We start from the raw sequence: 26598 nt of genomic DNA, 5'->3' as shown, positions 1-26598 counted from the left end.
CCAACAACTACTAGTTCCTTCGGGACCAGCGCATTCTGCCTTAGGGGTTGTCTCTGTGTCACGCGATGACCAAGTGCAAGCTCTGGCGTTGATGTGGGCAGCTGAGAGCTTGATGGGCCCCTCAATTTAGTTTCTTCGAGGGCATCCACCCTGTCCTTCAAGCTCTCATATAGGCCCACAAGAACGCCGAGTTGTTGCCTGATATCGATACACTCCTTGCATCGCGCACACACAAAGACATCCCCCTTGGCAGTATCATGTCCCGTACCCGATTGCTCTGCAAACATCAAGCAAACAGTGCATTTTATAAGGCTGTGAGTCAGAGGACAACTGCCCCCCTCAGTTGTGCTCTGAGCCACAGCACTTCCATTAGCTTGAGCCTTTTGCTTTGCTGCTCTGGTCTGAGTCATGATTCTATTAATTTATTAATTAATTATGTTATGTTATGTTATTAATTATATTACGTTTGTAATCTAAGTCGTTATATGTATTTATTTAAATGTATAATTTAACTGCTAACGAAGTTCAACTAACGCTATCTAGTATGGTATATAACCTACGGTATATCTAGTAAGGTATCACAATGGTGGGAAAGTTACTAACGGTAGCGGTAGTTACGAACACGTGGAAACCCTTACCGATACTTTTACAAAGCCGAGTAAAGAATAAATAAAAGAATAAAGTTGGACAGTAAATGGATGTTGGCTCGTGGCGGCACGTGTTCAGACTGTTTTGAAAAAAAAAAAAAAAAAAACAGAGAGTGGGAATTAGAAGCTAATTGAGAAGAATAGTGCCCATGGAAATATATGTAGAAGAGGCATTCAGCAGAAACAGTCTCTCCACTCGCTGTCTATGAGACAGCGAGTGGAGAGACTGTTAGAGATGAATCATTAATTAACATAACTGCCCTCTTCTGAATGGAATCAAGAATTCTGAGAGAGGTTTGGGGGCACAACCCCAGATGTGGGAACAATATTCCATGGTAGGGTGGATTTGCGATTTGTAAAGAGTGAACAGTTGTTTGGAAGAAAAGTAATGCCAAGAGCGAAAGAGAAAACCAAGTTTTTTAGATGCAGAGGAAGCAATATTTGTAATGTGCTTGTGCCAAGAGAGATTAGAAGTCAGGGTAATCCCCAAAAGAGAGATATCATAGGATAATATAAGCAAAGGAGCAGAAGAATCCCTTTTGCGAGATATAAGACAAGACTGAGTTTTAGAAGGATTGAAATCAACTAAGTCTTTGCCCCACTGGAAAATTACCTGGAGATCGGCATTTAAGGAATTGGTACCAGATTTTCGAGAAGTTGAAGCTGATTGAGCAGGACAAGGTTTCTCAAAGTGGAATGCAATGTGCTATCGTCGGCAAAACTATGGATAGGATTTACAGTCAATGGAAGAAGGTCATTAATATATAAGAAGTGAACCTTAGGGGACACCATTAGTGGAGAAGTTAGAAGACAGAGAGCCATCTACCATCACCCTCAGTGAGCAGTCAGAGAGAATTAAATAAAACAGTTGGCAAACCATAAGATGGAAGCTTGTTTAGAAGACCTTTATGCCAAACACAATTGAAAGCCTTTGAGATGTCAAGAGCAACTGTTTGTGTTTCACCGAACTTTTCCATTGAATTAGTCCCTAAATGGGTAACATAAGCTAGAATATCACCAGTGGATCGACAATGAAGGAGTCCATTGTCGATCATAAGATGGAAGCTTGTTTAGAAGACCTTTATGCCAAACACAATTGAAAGCCTTTGAGATGTCAAGAGCAACTGTTTGTGTTTCACCGAACTTTTCCATTGAATTAGTCCCTAAATGGGTAACATAAGCTAGAATATCACCAGTGGATCGACAATGAAGGAGTCCATTGTCGATCATAAGATGGAAGCTTGTTTAGAAGACCTTTATGCCAAACACTATTGAAAGCCTTTGAGATGTCAAGAGCAACTGTTTGTGTTTCACCGAACTTTTCCATTGAATTAGTCCCTAAATGGGTAACATAAGCTAGAATATCACCAGTGGATCGACAATGACGGAGTCCATACTGGCGATCATTGATCAGACGGAAGGCTTCTAGGTAGTTTAAGAGTTGGTGGTTAATTGATTTCTCCATTACTTTAGAAAGAGTAGAAGTAATTGAAATGGGACAATAATTGGATGGGGTGATTTGTCACCCTTTTTAGGAACTGGTTGGATATGAGCAAACTTCCAAGCAGAAGGAAAAATACCTTTGGAATAAGAAAGTGAAAAAAGGTGGCAAAGAACAGGAGTAAGTTCAGGAGCACAGGTTTTGAGAACAAGCAGAGAAATACCATCAGGACCTGGAGCTTTTTTAGCATCAAGATTCATCAAAATCCTTCTGACATCCTTTTGATGGGAAGACCACAGGAGGCATTGAATGGAACGTGTTGGCAATGGTGGGAGGTGTTTTACCAAGATCATTGATACATAAGTTGGAAGAAAAATGGGATGCCAGCAGTTCAGCTTTATGCTTGGCTGAAGTGACAATAGAGCCATCTGGTTTGGACAGAGGTGGGAGCAGAGATGGGCAAAAGTTGCGGCCAATAGCTTTGGCAAGAGACCAGAATGCTCGGCTACCATTAGGGCAAGAAGCAAGTTTTCTACTCTTAGCTTGTTCAAAATCTAGTTTGGACTGATTAATAACTGCTTTACAATTGTTGCGAGCTTTGGTGTAGGCAGAAAATGAAACTGAAGAATTAGAAACAAGCCAATTATGATATGCAACATTCTTCTCTTGAATAGCGTTAGCACATTTATTGGAAAACCAAGGTTTAGATAAAGGACGAGATTTTAAAGTGGAGTGTGGGATAAAGGATTCCATTCCTGCAAGAATAATTTCATTGACACGATCTGAGCAAACGTTGACATCAGAAGTTTTGAAACAGTAATCCGACCAAGGAAAAGAAGAAAAGAAATCTCACAGGACATCCCATTTTTTATTCTTTTAATGCCAAACAATACGAGATTGGGAATAGCCATGAGATAAAGGTTCCATTGGAGAAGAGACAATCACCAAGTTGTGATCTGAGGTACCTAAAGGACCACTCACTTCTACCGTGTACTTAGAAGGGTTGTTTGTGAGAAAAAGGTCAAGCGTATTGGCTGTATAGTTAGGATTGTCCGGTATTCTTGTAGCTAAATGAACGATCTGTGCAAAGTCATTAGTAATTGCAAAAGCCTCAGCATATCAACCAGCTGGGTTGGTGTGACTAGAAAACGGAAGCCAGCTGGACTTGTGAACATTAAAATCAGCAAGGAAAATGACCTCACTGTTAAGAAAGTTGGACTGGAGAAAGTCAAGTTGCAAAGAGAGGAAGTCAAAGACCTCCAAGTGATTAATGGAGTTGGGAGAACGATAGAGACAACGGATGAATTTGACCCAGTGAGGTAGAGAGATTTTAAGCTAGAGAAGATCGAAGAGAGGAGATTCCATATTACCAAGCCTCTGACAGGGAATATCAGAACGGACATATGCACAAGTACCACCTTTGAGGCGAAAGGAATCATACAGCAAATAGTTTGGGCAACTGAGATGAGCAGCAGTTGAATCAACCGATAACTGAGATTCTGTCAGAAAAAGTACATGGGGTTTGGCAGACCGCAAGTGGAAATGGATATCATTGAGATTAGAATTGAGACCACGTATATTTGTGAAATGAACTAGGAAGTGTTTGGGAGGTTTAGATCTTTTCGCAGATAAGCTTACTATATTAGTTTGACAATTCATGGTGTATTCAATAGTAAGAAAAGTGTGGGGGGGACATGCTGTATGAAGTAATGAAATTTTTGGTTATGGCGTACACATGGTAAGAATATACCCAGATCTTTGACATAACGTGGCCTCGACAATGCCCCCCGCAAAAACACTACTCGGACTCCCTTCAGTCACTATCTGGCAGAGCAGAGGTAGCAAGATTATACACTAGCTGATCCCGAAGCCTCCTAAGGAGTTACTAATAAGTTCGGTCCGATGTACTAACTAGCGGCCAGCCTGCTAATACCATTTTAGAGCTGTACCCTCGAAATGTAAGGAAGATTGGATCTCTCCATGATGTTCATAATAGCTTCAAAAGTCATCAGTCATACATAGTCCCCCAGACTGAACCTATTGGTAATTCTAGAAAGCTTTCTGATAAGCTAGTGTATAATCTTGCTCCCTCTACTCTGCCACGTAGTGACTGGAGGTAGTCCGATTAGTGTATATGCATGGAGCATTGTCAAAGCCACATTATGTCAAGGAGCTGGGTATATTCTTGCCATGTGTTGTACCCCATATCCAAAAATTCCTTTACATCATACAGCATGTCCTCCAAGCCTTTTCTTGCTACGGAATACATCATGAATTGTCAAACTAATAGAACAAACTTATCTGCAAAAAAGATCTAAACCTTCCAAACACTACCTCATTCATTTCACAAATATACATGGTCTGGTCCAATCTCAATGATGTCCATTCCCACTTACAGTCTGCCGAACCCCGTGTACTTTTTCTGACAGAATCCCAGTTATTGAGTGATTCAACCACCACTTATATCAGTTGTCTGAATTATTCACTGTATGATTCTTTTCGCTTTAAATGTGGTACTCGTGTCCATTCTGATAAAAAGGTAAAATAGTCCCTGTCAAAGACAGTAATTTGGAATCTCCTGTTTTTGATTTTCTCTGGCTTAAAATCTCTCTATCACGTTCTGTGAAATTTATCTGTTACCTCAATCGTTCTCCCAATTCCACTAATCACTTGGAACTCTTTGACTTCCTCTCTTTAAAACTTTACTTTCTCTAGTCCAACTTTCCTAACATTTGAGGTAATTTTTTTTTGGTGGTGTTAATGTTTGCAACTTCAGCTGGCTTCTGTTTTCTTGTCACATGGTCCTAGCTGGTTGAGATGCTGAGGCTTTTGCAATTACTAATGACTTCACACAGATTGTTCATTCACTTACCAGAATAGCAGACAGTCCTAACCACACAGCCAATACTTGACCTTTTTTCACAAACAACCATTCCAAGAACACAGTCGAAGTGAGTGGTTGTTTAGGCACCTTAGATCACAACTTGGTGATGGTCTCTTCTCCAGTGGAGCCAGGCGCCTCCGTAGCCAGGTGGGAAGGAACAGCAGTGCATAGCACACGCTTCTTGATTAGACCGGGGTTTGAGCCCGTCACCACCAAATACGGAGGATACGGAAAGGTTAAGGAATGACCACCGCATATCCTGGAGCAATATGGCCTTAGTTGTTAATGCTCCTAAAAACCAAAACAACAACAACAACAACCAGTGGAGCCTTACTCTTGTGGCCATGCTTAACCTTGTGTTGTTTGGTATTACAAGAATGCAAAATGGGATGATCTGTGAGATTTCTTTTCCTTGGTAGGATTACCATTTCAAATCTTTTTCTGTCAACATTTTCTCCGTTTGTGTCACTGAAATTATTCTTGTAAGGATGGAATCCTTTATTCCATACTCCACCCTAAAATCTCATCTTTTATCTAATCCTTAGTTTTTCAATAAATGTGCTAAGGCTGTTTAATTAGAATGTTATATTGTAATTGGCTTATATCCAAATCTCCAAGCTCATTTTCTGCCTACACCAAAGGTGGCAACAATTGTGAAGCAGCTATTAATCAGTCCAAACTACATTTTGAACAGGCTAAGAATAGAAAATTTGTTTCTTGTCCAAATGGTAGTTGAGCATTTAGGTTACTGGCCAAAGCTATTGGCTGCAACTTTTGCTCATCTCTGTTCCCACCTCTTCAAAACCAGACCGTTCTATTGCCACTTCAGCCAAAGATAAAGCTGATCTGCTAGCATCCTACTTTTCTTCCAACTCATGTATTGATGATCTTGGTAAAACACCTTTCACCATTCCCAATATACTCCATTCAGTGCCTCCTGTGGTCTTCCATCAAAAGGATGGCAGAAAGACTTTGATCAATCTTGATGCTAAGAAAGCTCTAGGTCCTGATGGTATTTCTCCAATTATTCTGAAAACCTGTGCTCCTGAACTTAATCCTGTTCTATGTTACCTTTTTTTCACTTTCTTATTCCAAAGGCATTTTTCCTTCTGCTTGCGCCTCTGTAGCCAGGTGGGAAGGAGTGACAGTGCATAGCACACACTTCTTGATTAGACCGGGGTTCGAGCCCGTCACCACCAAATATGGAGGATGCGGAAAGGTCAGAGAATGACCACCGCATATCCCGGAGCAATATGGCCTTAGTTGCTAATGCTCCTAAAAACCAAATAACAAACAAACAAACATCCTTCTGCTTGGAAATTTGCTCATATCCTGCCAGTTCTTAAAAAGGTGACAAATCCCTCCCATCCGATTATCGTCCCATTACACTTACTTCTACTCTTTTTAAAGTAATGGACAACTCAATTTAACTACCAACTCCTAAACTATCCAGAAACCTTCCATCTGATCAACAATAGCAGTATGGATTCCATCAGTGTCAATCCACTGATGATATTCTGACTTATTAGCATTAGTAATGGCATATGATGCAAGAAAGCAAGCTTATACAGCATCAGCCAAAAAAAAAAAAAACAAAAAACCTCTTTTCTCCTATCCACTCGCTCCAAATGTTTGTTTGTTTGTCTAGTTCTGCTTTCAATCTATTTAAGCTATCAGCTTCTACAATGACAGATGGAAGTTTGTTCTAGCAATCAACCACCCACTGGCTAAAGGCAAACTTCTGCGCATCTATCGTACAATTGTCTTTATTCCCTCTCGGGCGATTATTCTGAGCAAGAGGAAGAATCCCATCAGCATTGAGCATGCTGAAATCATTCAAGGCTTTGTACACCTCAATCAGATCACCTCGCAGGTGCCTAGTCTCCAGACACTGTAATTTGCAAAACTTAAGTCTTTCTTTGTAAGAGCAACCGTCCAACCCTCTTAGATACTTATATTACCCATCTATGGAAAAATTCAGTGGAAAAGTTTTGTGAAACTCAAGCTGTTGCTCTTGACATTTCAAAGGATCGTGTTTGTCATAAAAATCTTCTAAATAAGCTTCCATCTTATGGTTTGCCTACTGTTTTTTGTAATTGGGTATCCACTTTTCTCTTTGACTGCTTAGTGCAGTCGTGGTAAATGGCTCTCTGTCTTCTAAACTCTCCACTAATGCTAGTGTTTCCCAAGGTTCATTTCTTTCTCCAACTCTTTTCCTCTTGTATATTAATGATCTTCTTCCATTGACCAGAAATCCTATCCACCATAGTTTTGCTGATGATAGCACATTGGATTCCACCTTCCAGTTCCAGTTTGAGAAACTTTGTCCTGCACAAACAACTTCAACTTCTCGAATATCATACCAATTCATTAAATGCTGATGTCCAGGTAATTCTCCATTGAGGCAAAGATAACTTAGTTGATTTCAATCATTTTAAAACTCAGTCCTGTCTTATATCTCACAAAAAGGACTATTCTGCTCGTATGCTTATATTTTATGATACTCTGATTCCTAGTCCAGGTCATGTATCACTATTTGGGATTACCCTGATATCTAATCTCTCTTGGCATAAGCACATTACATGTATTACTTCCTCTGCATATAAAAACTGGGTTTACTCTTTCACTCTTGGTGTTACTTTTCTTCCAAATAGTTGCTCACTCTACAAATTGCAAATCCATGCTACCATAGAATATTTTTCCCACATTTGGGGCAGTGCCCCTCAAGTTTCTAGATTACATTGAAAAGAGGACAGTTAGATTAATTAACTCATCTCTAACAGAGTCTCCCATCACCAACAAACTGTTCTACCACAGATCTCAACATAGGTATACATGGACATCACCAAATGGAAATACAAAAAACTGTTGTTATTTTAATAAATAACAACTGGAAATCATCCATTCAAAATGTTAAAACCATTAGAAGTACAGATTTTGACACCCACCAGAACTGCTAGCAGCAACAATTAATTGGAAATTTAAAAATACGAAGCCAAAGAACATTAGAGCAACATTAAATATATCACGATTTGAAGAAGACAAAATAAAGGAAATTTATGGGGAAACACTACAAGAAAAATTAAAAGATATAAACTATTCATTACCTGTGGAAAATATATGGAAGAAAACTAAACAAATTACTAAAGATGCAACCTTAGAAACCTTGGGAACAAAACAAAAACCAAACAATCCTTGGATTATAGCAGAAATTTTAGACATATGGACGAATAAAAGACAAATGAAAACCTCCTAAACAAAGAAAAGAGTCAAGAAAACGGAAAAATATAAAACCCTAAAAAACAAAATAGACAACCTATGTAAAGCTGCTAAAAGGAAATAGTTTGAAGATAAAGCAAAGCAATGCAAAGAGGCAAATAAACGTCATGACTCTAAAACAACTTACCGGGTTATGAAGGAACTCTCCCAAAAACACTGACAATGAAAAATAAAAACAATATATAAACAGGAAACATGCAATTAATTAAAAAAATATGGAAAGAATATTATCAAACTCCATTCAAAGGGGAAAGAAAAAACGCTCTTGCCTTAGATAATAGAAGAGATAAAGCACCTTCGATAACAAAAGAAGTTCAGAAAGCAATTAGCCAAATGAAGAATGACAAGGCACCCAAAATGATGGTATCCAAGCAGAACTATGGAAATTCGGAGGCAATGCAATGTTAAAACACCTTGCACAATTGTTTAATCTAATTTTATTTACAGGTAATATATAAGAAGACTGGAAAAGTGGAATAATAGTATCTATACACAAAAAAGGAGAAAGAAAATTGTCAGAATTATAGACCCATTACCCTTTTAAACCACATATATATATAAAATATTTATAAAAGTCTTACAAAATAGGATACTCAAAACATATGAAGAAACAATAGGGGAAGAACAAGCAGGATTTAGAATAGACAGATCAACAATAGACCAAATATTCACACTAAACATCATTGCAGAAAAATATTGGAACAAGAAGAAATCTCTTTATCTGTGCTTCATCGATATCAAGCAGGCATTCGACTCTGTAAACAGAGAAAATTTAATGAAGAAACTGCAAAAAATCCCACTTGATCATGAAATAATCATGTTTGTAAACAATTTCTACAAAAATACAAGAGCAATAGTAAAATTTAACAACCTTAAAACAGAGAAATTTGAAATATAGAAAGGAGTCATGCGGGGATGCCCTTTATCTCCATATCTATTTAATATCTACCTAGAAGAACTAATGAAATCAATTGAAGAAAAAGAGGCACAATAATAAATGGAAAAAATATAAACCACATAAAATATGCAGATGATATTGTGATTTTAACAGAAACCAAAGAACAACTAAAAGAAATATTAACAAACATCGATAAAGCAAGCAACAATTATGAAATTAATATTAATATAAATAAAACCAAAGTAATGCAAATCAGAAAAAACAAGTAAGACAAACATTCAAAATCAACAAATAGAACAAGTACAAAAATTTGTATACCTGGGCGCCCGTCGCCACCAAATATGAAGGATGCGGAAAGGTCAGGGAATGACCACCGCATATCCCGGAGCAATATGGCCTTAGTTGCTAATGCTCCTAAAAACCAAACAACAAACAACAAACAAAACTATACCTGGGCTCTCTAATAACCAGAAACCTAAGTAATATTGACCAAATTAATCACAGACTGAACATCAGATGGACAAACATGAACAAACTCAAAAACATATGGAAGAGCAATAAAATCTCAAATAGTCTAAAAATTAAACTATATGAAACTGTTATCATACCCACAGCAACTTATGGATCAGAGAATTGGAGAATAAATAAGAAAGGAAGGCAAAAAAATAATGGCATTTGAAATGAGATGTCTAAGGAAAATCAATAAAACAAATTGGAGAGGACATAAAACTAATGAACAAGTAAGGAGAGATCTAAATTTTGAATGCAGAATAATAGAGCAGATCTACAAAAAACAACTTCAGTGGTTTGGACATGTGAACTGGATAACAGGAAGAATTGGGGATAAGAGACCACCAGGAAGACCCAAAAGAGAATGGCTCCAATGCCTAAAGGAAAACACAGGCTTTCAGAGTTATCAGCAAATGATGCAAGATTCAAGAGATTGACAACAATGGAGAACGATATCTAAATAGGGACTCAACCCGTGCCAAATGGAAGAGTAGAATGATGATGAATAGTGTCTCACCACTCTGTCTCATAGATGTTCTGTTTCTGCTGCATGCATTTTCTGCAGATACTTCTATGGGCACTGTTCTTCTGAATTAGCTTCTTTAATTCCTGCTTTCTCTTCCAAAACACTCTGAGCACATGCTGCAACTAGTCAACATCCTTTTACTGTCCTACTTCAAATTCACAGAAAATCAACTTTTATTCTTCCTCATTTATTCATTCATTTAGTTCATTCTTCCATTTTGTGGAACAACTTTCCTTCACACATATTTCCTGATAATTACAATCTACAGAAATCAAGTGTAATGTCAGCAAAAGTCTTCTTTCATTTTCTTAACCTTCAGCTTGTGCACAGTACAAAGTACTGTAGGTTCTAATACCTTTTATGTTTGGGGTTTTCATAAAAAAAAAATAATAAAATAAATAAATAAATAAAATTAGGATTTTCTTGATAAGTATGGCTAACCTCTTCATATAGGGACACTTTTTGTTATTTCTACTCATCTATGAGGATGTGCAACACACATTTTGCACAAACCTTCCTTTTTCCTAAATTTTCACACTGAATTTGACAAATCATCTCCTTATTCATATCCAACTCATCAGCCGTCATTCTAAGGGTCAAACGATGATCTTTTGCCACAATTTCCCAAACTTTTGCAACTCTGTTCTCAGGTCTGGAGGCCTCATTTTAGGAAGGATGTAGAGCTGCTGGAATGAGTACAGAAAAGGACAATGAGATTAGTGAGGGAAACAAAGGGGTGCTCTTACCAAGAAAAGCTTCGGTTTTGCAAATTGCAGCATCTGGAGACTGGGCACCTGCAATGTGACCTGATTGAAGTCTGCATTTCTATTGCAGATTTTTCCAGTTTAAGGCAAAATTTGATATTTGTTTATTGCTCCTTTCAAAATCATGATATGGAACATGAAAACACCACTAATGAAACCAGTTGTTACTTAAAACCTGTTAGTTTACTGGACAGTCTCTGTACCACCCTTTTTTGGAGGAAGTTTGAGCTACATCTGTTTATTATATCTGTTTATTTTCAAACTTGTCGAACATGTCACAAAACTTTCTAGCGACGGCTGACAAACTGACTTAAAATAAATTTATTGAAATAAATAAATAATATCTACATAAAATACTAAAACAGAGATAAAATAAAAGAGTTAAAATACAATAAAATATGGATAGAACTAAGAAAATATACAGTAGCTTTCGAGACAAAGTGCCACTTCATCGGCTTAGTCTGTGAATGGTGTACTGCAGTATATATATATTGGTTACAACAGCAAAAGTCAGCTGAGCATGATCATGCATCACGAGTCTGGTGTCTGTAGAGCAGAATTACGTACACGTAATGATCACCAGCTCTCATCACATTGCAAAACAGTAGATTCCATAATGAGGTGCAAGTGCACTCCTCTAGTGCGATTCATGGTACTATTACTGCTCAAGCCACGAGCTCTGGTGGTAATCACATGAATAGTCGACAATTTCAGTATCCTGTCAGGGATCAAGATTGTGCTGCTTAACCCAATAATGCTTGGTGACCACAGAGCTTTCAAAATTAGTAGTTCGAAGAGCCACCTCGTGTTCAGAAACCCTATCTTACAATCTCTTGCTGGACTCACCTACATAACACCCCGCACAATCCAGACATGTAATGCAGTATATGGAACCACTCCATAGGAGAGGAGGAACAGGTGTTTTCACCTTAGAAATAGACTGTAATTTCCTCCCTGGAAGTTGCACACATTGTATATGGTGGAGGTGCAAAATCCTAACATGACGTTCCTATACCCCAGATAATAGGGGATGTAGGCGGTAGAAATAAATTCATTGATGCGAGGAGAGTTAAATTGTGCAACAAATTCATTAGCCTGGAGCTCACATCTATCTAGAACGTGAGGTGGATAACTGCGATTTGAAAGCTCAGCCCTAATTTTATAAATCTCCAATTGCCTGTCACTAATCGAACTAGAGTGCACCCAAGTGCGAGCAGCGCGACCAGGGGCGTGTGCAGACCCATAATTGGTAAATTGGCCTGCGCACTTTGGCTTCCTAAAAATGGAACTACAAAACAGGAACCCACGCGTTGGACTAAAACTTCTAAAAAAGGAAGAGTATTATCGACCTCCAGTTCAATCGTACACACAGGGAATCGAGATGAAAGGGCACTGCTTCTCAAAAGCTATTGTATATTTTATTAGTTTTATCCATATTTTATCTCTGTTTTAGTATTTTATGTAGATATTTATTTATTTTAAGTCAGTTTGTTGGTCATCGCTAGAAACTTTTGTGATATACAACCTGAAGCTCAAGGCTTGTTTTCCATTGTGGAACGTGGCCACAAGAGCACCATCTGGGAACTTTGTTGCCACACCCTGTACGACTGTACTATTAAATACTACTTTGTGAATTAGTATTGAATGTCTCACAAATTAATGATTTTATGTTGAAAATACATATTAAGGATGACATGCAGTCTAGAATATAAATATAACATAATGATATTGGTTTTTGGAAATTTGCAATGGAACACTATGCATAAATTTGGTATCTGCATTCCTCTGTGTGGTTTGGGTGCCACACCTTGATCCCTGCTTACATTGGTACACACCTGGGTGGTCACCTCATTATATTAGGTGCCATATTTCAGGGCTATAACCATGGTTACTAACAGCCCCACCATTGTGAAAGTGCAAGCAGAGGATTTGACTGTCACAGACCAACTGGACTTCACCAAAATTTGGTCCACTGGACCTCAGTGTCATCCGAATATCAGTTCTATTGGTGGTTTAGACTCCCAGGTAGCAAGTCCAGCTTGACAGACCTGAGAGAATGTCTGTGACAGTCTCAAGGACCAAACTTTTTAAAGTCCGGCCAGCCTGTTTTCCCTTTACCCTTGTACTGTTGACTGTGACTACCCTTGGAGAAATAACAAAAAAAAAAAAAATGTTCCAAATTTTTAAAGTTCTACTGTATGTGCAAAATTCCTTGCATAGCATTAAATGGCATTTAAGGTTTTCTCACCCTCTTTGTCTTCCAGAAACCAAAATCCCCACTGAGATTTCCTGATAATCTATTGCTATGGAAAATATCAAGCATACCTGATATTTTCCCTTCTCCTTATGCGTCTGTATTTGGCCAACACTATTAGTAGTACAGTGATCTTCTCTAACCATACTCTTTTGATCTCATGGCAACATCCTAATTACAGTAGTGTATAGTACTTTCAGCAGACAAATCCCTCTTATCTCTCCTTATCCAGTTTGTTCCCTCCCCTGCTCTTTTATAGAACATTATATTTGAGTCATTTGTTTGTTTCTTGTGATAAAACACATCAGTTGATGCTGAATTTCTGAGTAAAATGTTGTCTAATTGGGACTCTTGTTATCCATTAGATTAATTCTGTGCTACTGTACAGTTGATTTTTTCCCCTTAAAGCTTATGAGTCCATATAAAAATTTTACAGTAATTTTTTTTTTTCCAGTAAATAATAATAATTACTGGAAAAATATAAATTTTCCAAAAATAGTGCATATTGTAAGCAATACGCACTATTTTTGAAAGTGGAAATGAAGCGTCCTCTAAAAGGGTTAATGCCAGTTGCGCATCAATAACAGACATTGCATACAATAGTAGCTACATGGCTATTATTTCATTTTACTGGATAAGAAGTGAATTGTATTTGGTGAATTTATTTAGTTCTTAAATTTATTTAAGCTATCAACTTCCGCAACGACTGATAGAAGTTGGTTCCAGTAATTAACCATCCGCTAACTAAAGGCAAATTTATGCCCCCTCAGGTGTGCAATCTGAGCAAGAGGAAGAATCCCATCAGCATTAAGCTTACTCAAACCATTCAAGGCCTTATACACCTCAATCAGATCACCTCACCGGTGCCTAGTCTCCAGATGTTGCAATTTGCAGAGCTTAAGTCGTTCTTGGTAAGAGCAACCCTTTGCTCCCCTCACCAATTTCATTGTCCTTCTCTGTACTCATTCCTGTAGCCCTATATCCTTCCTAAAATGAAGCTTTCAGACTGTTTTATGAAGGATGTAGTACTAAAATGAAGGATGTAGTACATCCTTCATTTTAGGAAGGATGTAGAAGAAGGTCATTATGGAGTACTCAAGATGTGGCCTGACTGTTGCCTTATACAAGAAGATAATCATCTCCTTATCCCTGCTAGAAAAATTCCCGTATATCATTGATAAGATGCATGAGCTGCTCAGAAAACTTCATATCTGACTGCACAATTACCCCCAGGTCTTTTTAATTCACCAGTGCCCTAAGTGTAGTACCACACAGTTGCTAGGTTACTCTGGGGTTACTGCTACCCATATGCAGTACTTTGCATTTGTCAGTGATAACTTCGGTTGCCACCTCTCAGCCCATCTGCCCAACTTTTCTAGATCCTGTTGCAGTAACGTGTCTTGCGTGTTGTTCAGTATTGTTGTTGCCTCTAAGTCGGACTGGTGTAATTGCTTATATCGCTTCATTTGTGTACTACTTTATATATGTTTATATATGTACATAAGTTAACATATTTTATATATTATGAATTTATGTAATTGTTGGCTTAGCGACAACACCGTTGCCTTGTCGAGGTCCTCGTATGGAGACGGTTTCATTGTTTTTCTGATGGTAATGCCTTTAATGGTATCAGATATGCCAGCAAAATCTAATACCTTTATTTTTTTATGATGTGGTTACCAACATTATAATGGGTCATTAAAGATTTAACAAATGCACTGTTTTCAAACTTTTGAATAATTTTTTGTTCAATTGAAATCACAACCCCTTTATGTTTACCCATCATTTTCATGATTTCTAAACAAAATATTTACTATAAAAAAAATGTTGACACTCTTGACATAAATAACAAAAACCTTTTTTCTTTTCTATTTTTTTTTGCGGTGCGATGGAGTACAACAATCCATGTGATGCACTGAAACACTAAACGTTTGTTCTCTTTCCATTTATGTAGATATTATTTATTTATTTTAAGTCAGTTTGTTGGTCATTGCTAGAAACTTTTGTGATATGCAACCTGAAGCTCAAGGCTTGTTTTCCATTGTGCAACATGGCCACAAGAGCACCATCTGGGAACTTTGTTGCCACACCCTGTACAAAACAGCCTTGCAAAACATCTGTTTTGCAAGGCTGTTTTGCAAGTCCTTTCTATTTATTACCTGGATTTTATAATTCCTGGTGAATATATTTTTTTTTTATTATTATTATTTATTTATTTTATTTTTTTTAACTTTGGAGTCTTGAAGTGGCCCGGTTAATCAAGAGTCTGCTGTACAACTTCTGAGTCTTCTATTGATGGATAAATGTATTGTCTTTTTTTAAATGCTCTACAGTGATTTTTTTTTTTAATTTATTTTCACGAGCACTACCTATATCATTAAATTTTCTACTTATTTGTGTTCTAAATTTTTTTGTCTTTAATGGCAATCTTTTGCCTCACTAATCCAGATTACTGCTTAATCTGGATGACCTCTCCCCCAATTAAGACGGATTAGCGAGGGTCTACTGCAGCATTTCCCAAACTGTGTTCCGTGGAACACTAGTGTTCCAGGATATGGGAACAAGTGTTCTGTGAAAAATCTTAATTAATAATTAAAAAAATAAAATAAAATAAATAAATTTTGCATATTTGTAGCGTACACAACTTTTGTGTCATTATAATTTTTAACTTTGCTTTTTTTTTTTTTTTTTCCCCCCCGGTTATACTGGTATAGACTAATAATCAAATGGAATCAAATGGAACACTTTAATTTGGCAGGATTTGCATAGAGAAGTATGCATAGAGGTAATGATGTCTATGAAAAAGTAGCAATGTAGTGATCTAATATGCCATTCATATGCGATTTAGCCTAGAGTACTTGGGTTTGAAGGAGAAGGGGAAGCGAACCGATATAACTAAACTCACTTCCTTGTATAAATTTTTTTTGACAATTATCAATATTTCGAAATATTATTATTAAAATAAATGACCATGGATTTGTGGCTGAAAAAAGGAACTTTAAAATGAGGAGCAAGTACTTCTAGTACTGCAACTGTGGTTGATGAAAACGAGCACAATATTGTCGCACTTCAAAATGAGGATGAACAGTTGCAGCCCTTTGTTCCCCAAAAATCCGAAGTGAAAAAATAGGAACCAACTAATAAAAGACCAAAAACGAAAGTATGACAGTTATTTAAATTTCAGCTTTGTGTTGGAATTTAAGATGCTCCTAATGCACGGTGCGTCGTATGTAATAAAATATTAGCAAACAGTTCTTTGGCTCCTGCTAAACTTGTGTTTCGTAAATGTTCCGTAAATATGTATATTGTGAGATGAAAAGTGTTCCGTGACTGTAAAAGTTTGGGAAATGCTGGTCTGCTGTATATGATATCAAAATTATTTTTTGAATCCAGTTCTTTGTGACCACATCATAGTATCCAATCAAATTGGTCAGACAAGACTTACCCTTAACAAACCCATGCTGTTCCTGAACTGTAACTGCAGTCTTGTCCAGATGATCCTACAATGCTTCTTTAACAACCGATTCCATAATTTTCCCCGGAACAGAAGTTAAACTAGCAGGTCTGTAATTACTCATGTCACCCTTTGAACCCTCTTTGTGAATAGGGGATACATTTGCACATCTCCAGTCTCTGGAGATCTCCCCTGAATCCAAGGATATGCTCATAATTATGGCTAAGGGTTAGCTTAGTTCCTTTGCTGCCTCTGTTAACATAATTAGATAGATCCCATCCGCCCCGGGTACCTTTCTTATGTTTAACTTAAATTTCTCCTCCAATTTCCTCTCAGTTATTACAAAATCCTTTAAAAGCTCCTTCTTAGAGTTTGATAATCTTTTGGCATTCCCCTCCCTAAATTACTCCTCGTGTGAATGTAGATGCAAAATACTCATTCAGTTTGTCAGCTACCTGAGCAGAATCATCACAAACATTAATATCAAGTGAACCAATCTGATTCATCCCCTTCTAGAGTTTACCTAAGTAAAGAAGTCTTTGCATCCTTTGCCAAAGATTTCTCATAATCTGCCTTCATGCCTAACCTTCTTTGTGACTTAATTATACCCTAGCTTTTATCTACCATAAGCTTCTGTCACGTGGTACTTTATATATGCATCCAATGCATTTTTCTTTGCTACGAATCTCATTAGTTCATCTGACATCCATTTAGGCCTAAACCTTGAACAGTATTTCTTAGTTGGGACAAAAAGCCTAGTAGCTTCCAAGATTCCTGCCTTGAATGCTTCCCATTTAGAATTTGCTGTTGGTGACATCATCAGTTGGTCCCACTGTATAGAATTTAAAAACTGTCTGAGACCATGTCTCTGATATCCGAATAATATCTGTCTTTGACATCTTCACAAGCACTTCAAATTCATCAAATATTTTTACTATACTCTTAGCATTGGTGTACATGCACCTGTTCTTACTCTTATTTACCATAACACAGCCCATGTATTTACTTGTTCCATGATGACTCCCATCATTTCTTCAAATCCCCAGCACCTTGATTTCCATGCTGCTGCTCATTCCAGTAGAAACAGTTCAAGAATCACTTTCGCCTCTGCCTGTTAAGCTATTAGTCTGTGAATCTCCCCAAGCTGGCAGTTTTCCGACCCACCTAACACTGCCTTGATAGCATCAGCAAATATTCTTGCACCCTTTCTATTTAAGTGTATTCCATCCTTGTAGAAGCAGTCTCACCTGTTAACAAGCACAGACCACACCGAGAAAAATTCTACCCCACAACTCTTGCACAATCTCTCCAGAGTCGAATTGATTGACAAGGCTCTCATCATATACTTCATCCTATTGCATCTGAGCAGAATTGCAGATACCTTCAAATTTATCTCTAAATCGTGACTTTTTTTCAACATTGATCTGTACTTGTTATGTAAGTCTGCAGATCTCCTACTCTTTAATGTCATTAGCTGTTAATATGTTATTATTAGCCACATAGTGCAAGGAACACATGGGCTTTTGCTGTACTAGCCAAAAAAGAAAGTAAATAACTAAATAAAAAAATATAAAAAAGAAAATAAATAAATAACTTATGTGTTTCCCTCCTCATTAGGTAACTATTCAGCTGACTTAAATTTCCCCAAACTGTCACCCTCAACTACCCATAGAGGTAGTTGAGTGTAGCTCCATGGGTATTTGAGGGTGAGACTTAAGAGAGTAAGACTTAAGAGTCTTACTCTCTTAATAACTCACTGGCTAAAAGAAAACCCTAGTTCTAGACTCATAAATAACAGTAAAAATTTTGTCTTCATTAATTTTACTGTCCTTTCTCAGAGCTTTAAGGTTGCTAAGCTCTGTGACCCACGTATTCAAAGTCTTTCCTTATGAGGGTCCTTTTGCAGGTCTTGCTAAGTGGGTTTCCTGTCCTTGACTCTTTCAAGATCTGTCTTTCTTTCTTTTTTTTTTTTTTTTTTTTTCCTCTCTTTTTTTGGGATGTGGTACTCCTTTTATCCTTGAAAATTATGAAATGCATTTAACCTATTGAGAAAGTTGCTGTGCCTCCTTAGATCACCATGGAGTATTATATGTGAATGAATCCATCTGAAATTATAATTTGATGTTGTAACCATGCAATTTAAGCAAGAATGTAGACAATCATTTTGCTATTTGAGGACTGTTGTGCCTTCATTAATGTAATTGTCTAATACTTTTGTTCCCATCTTTTATTTGTTTTATTATATGAATCATAACTTATTTGTTTACTTCTACCCTACATGAGTTTTCTTACTCTGTTAAGTATTGTGCTTCTGTTACTTACCTCTGCCTTATATGTAATTCCATGATGGGGAATTGTGTACTGGCCCTATATTCTTGTACAACACTAAAGAATATTTTCTTTTCTTCTTAACCACTTAAACAGTGCTTGCAATATAAATGCTAGTGTAGTCTTTCTGACAAGAAATTGATACCACTCTGCCTCTAATAACAACTGAAAAGAGAGTGAACTAAATGACATAATTGAACTTTTAAATTCATACGTGTTTGAAAAGGCTAATCAGATGTTTGTATTCTTGAAAACTAGCTTCAGTAGTTACTTGAATTAGTGAATAATAGTGGCAAATAATTTATTTTTTGTTTTATGTAATACAAAATAATTTGTTTTATTTACCTTAACTGAACTTTTGGTTTTATTAATTTAAATGGGGAAGAAAACTTCTAGCTGAAAAATCTGTTCTCTTTAAGGTTGAATTGTGCTTTTAAATCCCTATGTAATATTTTCAAAGATTACTGCTTAGTCCTTATCATAGAATTTTCAAGGTTAATTTTTTTTCTAAATCCCTATTGTAATTGGAACGTTGACATAGAAATTGATTTATAGATTTTTTGTGCAAAATTTAAAATGTAGCTAATTTTGCATTACTTACTTATTTGTTAATTTTTAAAATATTTTCAATGCCTTCTGTATTATTTTTATTAATTTCCCTAGTCAAAATGAAGTTTAAAAAAAAATTGACTATTGATGCTCTAGAAGTCATTTATGCATCGTTTTTCAGTATTCAATAAAATAATGTTTGATATTCTGTACTGGTAATGTCATATAGGCATTTATGGATTTTAGTACTTATATTAATGAATTAAGTTTAGGAGATGAATATATATATGCTGAGGCTAAAGGTAAATCATTAACATTCGTATGAATAATATTTATACATGTATATGTCAGTGATTAAAATTGCTTTAAAAAATAAAATTTGCAAATTTTTAAATCAAAATAGAATTTAATTCTGTATATAATTGATTTTTTTTTTTTTTTTTTTTTTTTTTTTAAGTATTTAAAATCTTATGTAAACTTTGAATGAAATTGGTCTCAGCTGAGATTCTTTGCTCAGTGATATGATATGTTATAATTTGATAGCTTGCTTTATGAAAAGGAGTGAAATAAAAGGTAAGGATTCTGTAATTATGTGTAACACAATTCAGTGTCTTAAAATTTTAAAGATAGCTTTGGTAGCTTCTGTACTTGTAGCATTTGGTAAACTAGTACTATCTTGTAGTTAAATTCAAATTACAAATTCAGATCATTTATTATTTAGGCATACCTGAATCTAAAACACCAGAAGAAGAGTCTTCACACAAAGTACCTGCAGAGCAGTGAGTATAGTTAATATTTTTTACTATTTTACTCACAGTGCCCAGTCAGTTTTAAAAATGCCAGTGTCTGTTTGTTAATAATACTAATCTAATTTATAATACCATAATACCATATTCATAATGACAATAGTTATTTACTGTTTGTTAATTTTACTGTTACTTCATGTTCTTTCATGCTAACTGAGATTAAGGCAGCTGCAAATTTTTGAAAGACCTTAAAAGTTTTAAAATAGACACCTGTCATACCTGCATAATGCAAATTTATGGTTTGATATTTGAAGGCTATCACAACTGTACAAATGTATTATTTGTCAGTAAAGGTGCATTCCTCATTTTCAAATTTTAAATATGGTAGGGAAAAGAGTATTTAAATAATTGCCTTAGAGGAATATGTCTTTTATTGGATTTAGAAGTTTTACCAAGTAAGCTTTAATATTTTCTGCATGAACTCTCTTTCTCTGTACTTCATGAAATACATACATTTGAAATGGAATCTGAATAAATGGAAAGTGATTTACCTATCATATTCAATCACTGAATAAAACATGAGAGAATTTAACCACAACTAATTGGAAAGAAGATGCAAGAATTAACTCATTCAAGTTTCATGGCTAATCACTGCTTCACAACTTTTTTTTTTTATATAGTTAAAGCCACTAACTATAAGTTTGCTTGGTTGACTAATGTATGTATCTTGTAAAATGACTTACAGAGCATATCAGTTGGTTTGCCTCTTGTTTGTGCTACTAATTTTTAGTGAAATTAACCCCAGGCCTTGTAATTCCCAAGCCTTGTTTTTTACGCTGCTGCATGTTCTGATGGAAGTAGCAGAAGAATAAATTTTACTCTGCTTGTGGCTGCTGTTCAGCTATTAATCTGTGTACCCCCTAAACTAGCAGCTTTCTCACACACCAAATGCTGCTACAGTTACATCAGAAAATATTCTTGAATCTTTTCTATTTAATTGTATACCATAGCTGTAAAAATGGTCACTCCTGTTAACAAGCACACACCATGTTGAGAAAATTTCTATTCCATGATATTTGCACATTCTCTCCAGGGCTAAATTCATTAACAAGCTTATATCATGTATGCCTTCCTGTTATGTCTGGGAAAAATTCCAGACACTTAAATTTAATCTTAACATGCAACTTTTTCTCAGCATCGCCATGTGCCTTCTTAATATCATTAGTACTAATTACTACGTGGCATTATCACCTTTTGTGCCCTTAAAAGATAACTGTTCTACGGCATTACTAACTTTTACACCTGATAGACATACTCTGGTGCTATGCCATCCTTTTTGCACAACATATTTCCTCTTTTCCTGATAATAGAGTCACTATCATTAGCTGCTTCCTCTGGAACCAGCTAATGATAGTAACCTTAGCATTAGCATTAGTAGAGGCATTTGATGCAAGAAAGCAAGCTTATGCAGCATCAGCCAAAAAAAAAAAAAAAAAAAAAACCCACTTCCACTTCACCCCTCTGTTCGTTCAAAATACCTGTCCAGCTGAGCCTTAAACTTATTTAGGCTATCAACCTCCACCACAAGGGATGGGAGTCTGTTCCACCAACCAACCACCCGCTGGCTAAAGGCAAATTTCCGCACGTCTATCCTACATCTGTCTTTCCTCAATTTGAATTTATGCCCTCTCAGGTGATTTTTCTGAGCTAGAGGAAGAATCCCATCAGCATTGAGCATGTTTAAACCATTCAAGGCTTTATACACCTCTATCAGATCACCTCACTGGTGCCTAGTCTCCAGACACTGTAATTTGCAAAACTTAAGCCTTTCTTCGTAAGAGTACCCCTTTGTTCCATTCACTAATCTTGTTGCCCTTCTCTGTACTCGTTCCAGCAGCTCTACATCCTTCTTGAAATGAGGCCTCCAGACCTGTATACAGTACTCTAGGTGTGGCCTGACCATTGCCTTATACAATGGAATAATCACCTCCTTATCCCTGCTGTAAAAATTCCTGTATATCATTGACAATACTCCATGAGCTACTCTTGTAGCCCGTCTGCACTGCTCAGAGAACTTCATATTTGCCTGCACAACCACCCCCAAGTCCCTTTCATTCTCTACCACTGTCAGTGTAGTACCACAGAGTTGATACTTTGCTCTGGGGTTGCTGTTTCCCATGTGTAGTACTTTACATTTGTCAATGTTAAACTTCATTTGCCACCTCTCAGCCCATCTGCTCAACCTTTCCAGATCCTGTTGCAGCAGCATAGTGTCAGTAGTGTCCTTGACAACCCTGCCAACCTTTGTATCATCTGCAAACTTGGACATTAAGCTTGACATAACATCATCAATATCATTTATAAATACAGAAAACAATAATGGACCCAACACTGAGCCCTGAGGGACTCCACTAATAACATTAGCCCACGATGAGCAGTGTCCATTGATTACCACTCTCTGTCTTCTCCCCCTCAACCACCCCTTTATCCATAGCAGCAATTTGCCTCCAATGTCACACTGCTCCAATTTGTGTAGCAGTCTTCCATGTGCAACAGTATCAAAAGATTTTCTAAGATCCAAGTATATAATATCAAAGTTATTCCCTGCATCCAGTTCTTTTGTGACTGCATCATAGTAAACAATCAAGTTAGTCAGGCAAGACTTCCCCTTAACAAAACCATGCTGTGTCTGAGCTATAACTGAAGTCTTGTCTAAATGATCTTGCAGTGCTTCTTTAACCAGTGCCTCCATTAATTTTCCTGGAACAGAAGTTAAGCTCACAGGTCTATAATTACTTGTGTCAGCCTTTGATTCTCCTTTGTGAATTGGGGTCACATTTGCACATTTCCAGTCTATGGGTACCTCCCCTGAGTCCAAGGAAGCTCTCATAATTATGGCTTAGGGTTTGCTTACTTCCTTTGCTGCCTCCTTTAATATAACTGGATAGATCCCATCCACCCCGGGTGCCTTTCTTGTGTTTATCTTCAACAGTTTCTCCTCCACTTTACTCCCAGTTATTTCAAGATTCTGTAGCTTACTGCTAGAGTTGAATACACCTCTGGCATTCCCCTTGCTGAATAACTCCTCATGTGTGAATGTCGATGCAAAATATTCATTTAGTTTGTTAGCTACCTGAGCAGGATCATCAACAGTTGACCCATCAATATCAAGTGGACCAATCTGATTCATCCCCTTCCTTCTAGAGTTTACATAAGTAAAGAACTCTTTGCTGTTTTTCTTTGCATTCCTTGCCAAAGATTTCTCGTAATCTGCCTTCGCCTGCCTAACCTCCTTTGTAACTTGGTTGCATATCAACTTGTATCTATCATAGGCTTCTGTGTCATGTGTTAATTTGTAAGTATCCCATGCATTTTTCTTCTCTGCCATATGCCTCATTAGTTCATCTGACATCCATTTTGGCCTAAACCTTGAACAATATTTCTTAGTTGGTATGTAAAGCCTAGTAGCTTCCAAGATAAGTTCTTTGAATGCTTCCCATTTTGAATTTGCTGTTGGTAACATCATCAGTTGGTCCCACTGTATAGAATTTAAATACTGTCTCAGTCCATCGTAGTCGCCTTTACGAAAGCAATAACCCTTCCCTTTACCCCTAATGGTAGTTACCTCTTTGAGTAAATCCCACTTCAGCACACTGTGATCACTGCCACCTAGTGGTTCATTTATCTGCAGATTCTTAATGCATGAAGAATCACTGCTGATAATCAAATCAAGAGTATTCCTCCCTCTAGTTGCCTCCCGAACATGCTGATGTAGAAAACAATCATCCAATAAATCCACAAAAGCCCTGCTAGTGTGTGAGTAACCAGCCCCCAAATTCCAGTCAATATCTGGGAAATTAAAATCTCCCATTATAAGACTCTCTGATTTACTGGCCCACTCTATTTCCCTGTACAGTTCCTTATTATACTCATCAGAGTCATTAGGCCTATAGCACACTCCTACTCTCAATTTTGATCTCCCAATGCTTATGTCACACCAAACTGACTCAACACTGCAATGTCCAGCGATGTCGACTGGCTTCACTTCCTTGGTTTTTATGTGTTTCTTAACTAATAGCATAACCCCTCCCCCCTTCCTATCCTGTCTATCCTTTCTGTAGACGTTGTACTCCCCAAATTGCAGTTCTGCATCCCTTATATCTGTGTGACACCACGTCTCTGATATCCCAACAATATCTGCCTTTGATGTTTTGAGCAATACCTCAAATTCATCAAATTTATTTACTAAACTCCTAGCATTGGTGTACACGCAAGTATACCTGCACCTGTTTCTATTCTTAGCTACCCTAACATAACCCATGTGTTTACTTGTACCGCAATGGCTCCCAGCAGTCTCTGAAATACCATGCATCTTGTTTTTCAGGCTTCTGCTCATTCTAATAGAAGCAGTGCAAGAATCTCTTTCACCTCTGCCAGTGGCTACTGTCAATCTATTGGTCTTTGTCTCCCCCCAAGCTAGCAGTTTTCCGACCCACCTAACACTGCCTCGATAGCATCAGCAAATATTCTTGCACCCTTTCTATTTATGTGTATCCCATCCCTGTAGAAGCAATCTCTCCTGTTAACAAGTACAGTACAGGCTGAAAAAAATTCTACCCCTTGAGCCTTGCACAATCTTTCCAGGGCCGAATTGATCGACAAGGCTCTCATCATATACTCCCTCCTATCGCGTCTGGGCAGAATTGCAGACACTTTCAAATTCAACCCTAGTTCTCGGCTTTTGTTCAACAGTGACCTGTACTTGTTAAGTAATTCTGCCGGTCTCCTACTCTTAATGTGCCCTATCCCGAATGGTTTCCGCGATAGAGCTACTTTAATGTACATTTGTTTTGAAATTGGCGCACAATATTTTCCTTCCCTCCCATCAGACTGTGACATTTGATTATCAGTTGCCAGCCATCAGTTGATTAGGGGACAGTGCCACGCGTCTTGAATTTTGTCATTGTTAAATGTCAATCATGAAGTGCTTCCATCAATACTATTTACTGATAAACCACGTGAATCCATGTTTACCCGGAATGGAATCAATAACACACATCGATGGTCGCACAAGAATCTACATGGTACAACGGAAACAAATTTCCAAGTTTGTTTCTCAATCAATGTGTGATGCAGTATGATTGATAACCTGTTGATAGGTCTCGTTATTTCATAACATCGAATGACAGGACACAATTACCTTCAATTTTTGCAAAATACATTAGGTGAACAACTAGAGGATGTTCCTTTGGCCACACAGTGTGCTATGTACTTTCAGCATGACAGGGCCCCTTCCCATTCTACCAGATGTGTGAAGCAACATACGGACCGAATTTTCTCTAATCGGTGGATTGGTCATGGTGATGCCAGTAACCGGCCACCAAGATCTCCAGACCTAACCCCGTTAGATTTTTGTTTATGGAGTTGGATGAAGGGTGAAGTGTATAGAAGAAAGGTGGATACAAGAGATGATCTGCTAGCATCGCATAATGGATGCTGTTGCCCATATAAAGGAATGTGAATACAAGCAACACACCATTTTCTCATGAGAGTAGAAAAGTGCATTGAGGTTGGTGGTGGCATTTTTGAAAATTTGTTATAAACTGTTCCAAATTTGTCACTTGAAAAATAAATATTCAAATGCCTCTATCTTGGAAACCATTTGGGATAGGGCACATGTTTATATGAACGTTTTGCTTAAAATGAACCATCCTTTCACCTCCTGGAATATTGACCTTTCCTCCTGGGATACCCTGTACACACACACACACACACACACACACACACACACACACACACACACACACACACACACACACACACACACACACACACACACACACACAGGGTGTCTCAAAAATACATGGCATAACTTCAGGAATGAGTTCCTCATATGTAGACAATAAAAATATTTTATATCAACATAGTTCCGGAAATGCTTAGTTCCCGAGTTATTAACAGGAATGTCTTATCTCCCGCAGGTGATTTCCTTCATCACGAGGTACTGACAGAATCTGGTGGTTTTCCATTCCGACCATGTACTCAAATCAGGAGCAAGCGGATGTGCACTTTATGTACGGTTTGGCGGACAGCAATGCTCTGGAGGCTCGTCGTTTGTACCACGAAAGGTTCCCAGAATGAAAATGTCCAGACAGGAAAAAGTTTGAAGGTATCCATCACTGCCTTTGTGAACATGGGACCTTTACACCTCATGCTGCCAACAGAAGACGACCAAGATCTACAACTCCTGAAGTAGAGGAGTAGATTTTGGATGTTGTACATGCCCCTCCTGGAATCAGCACACGCAGAATAGCAATG

General features: G+C 37.3%; 1 protein-coding gene across 6 annotated transcripts in view; it reads left to right on the top strand.

Annotated features, from left to right (window-relative positions):
* The window catches only part of LOC150086167 (uncharacterized), a 204897-nt gene that overhangs the window by 150097 nt on the left and 28202 nt on the right, over nucleotides 1-26598 (top strand). For 4 of the 6 annotated variants that reach the window (XM_090374427.1, XM_090374432.1, XM_090374429.1 and 1 more), the window contains 2 exons: nucleotides 20078-20107; nucleotides 20256-20313. In XM_090374427.1, coding sequence (XP_090230553.1) covers nucleotides 20078-20107; nucleotides 20256-20313 — 88 coding nt within the window. The remainder of the gene's footprint in view (nucleotides 1-20077; nucleotides 20108-20255; nucleotides 20314-26598) is intronic. The other 2 variants (XM_090374428.1, XM_090374430.1) reach the window with 1 other exon arrangement.

Source organism: Mastigoproctus giganteus, chromosome 5, assembly GCF_048544385.1.
Source record: "Mastigoproctus giganteus isolate SK-2022 chromosome 5, ASM4854438v1, whole genome shotgun sequence".
Taxonomy (NCBI): domain Eukaryota; kingdom Metazoa; phylum Arthropoda; class Arachnida; order Uropygi; family Thelyphonidae; genus Mastigoproctus; species Mastigoproctus giganteus.
Note: the sequence above shows the minus strand (reverse complement) of the source record. Positions and strands in the feature narration are given on the sequence as shown.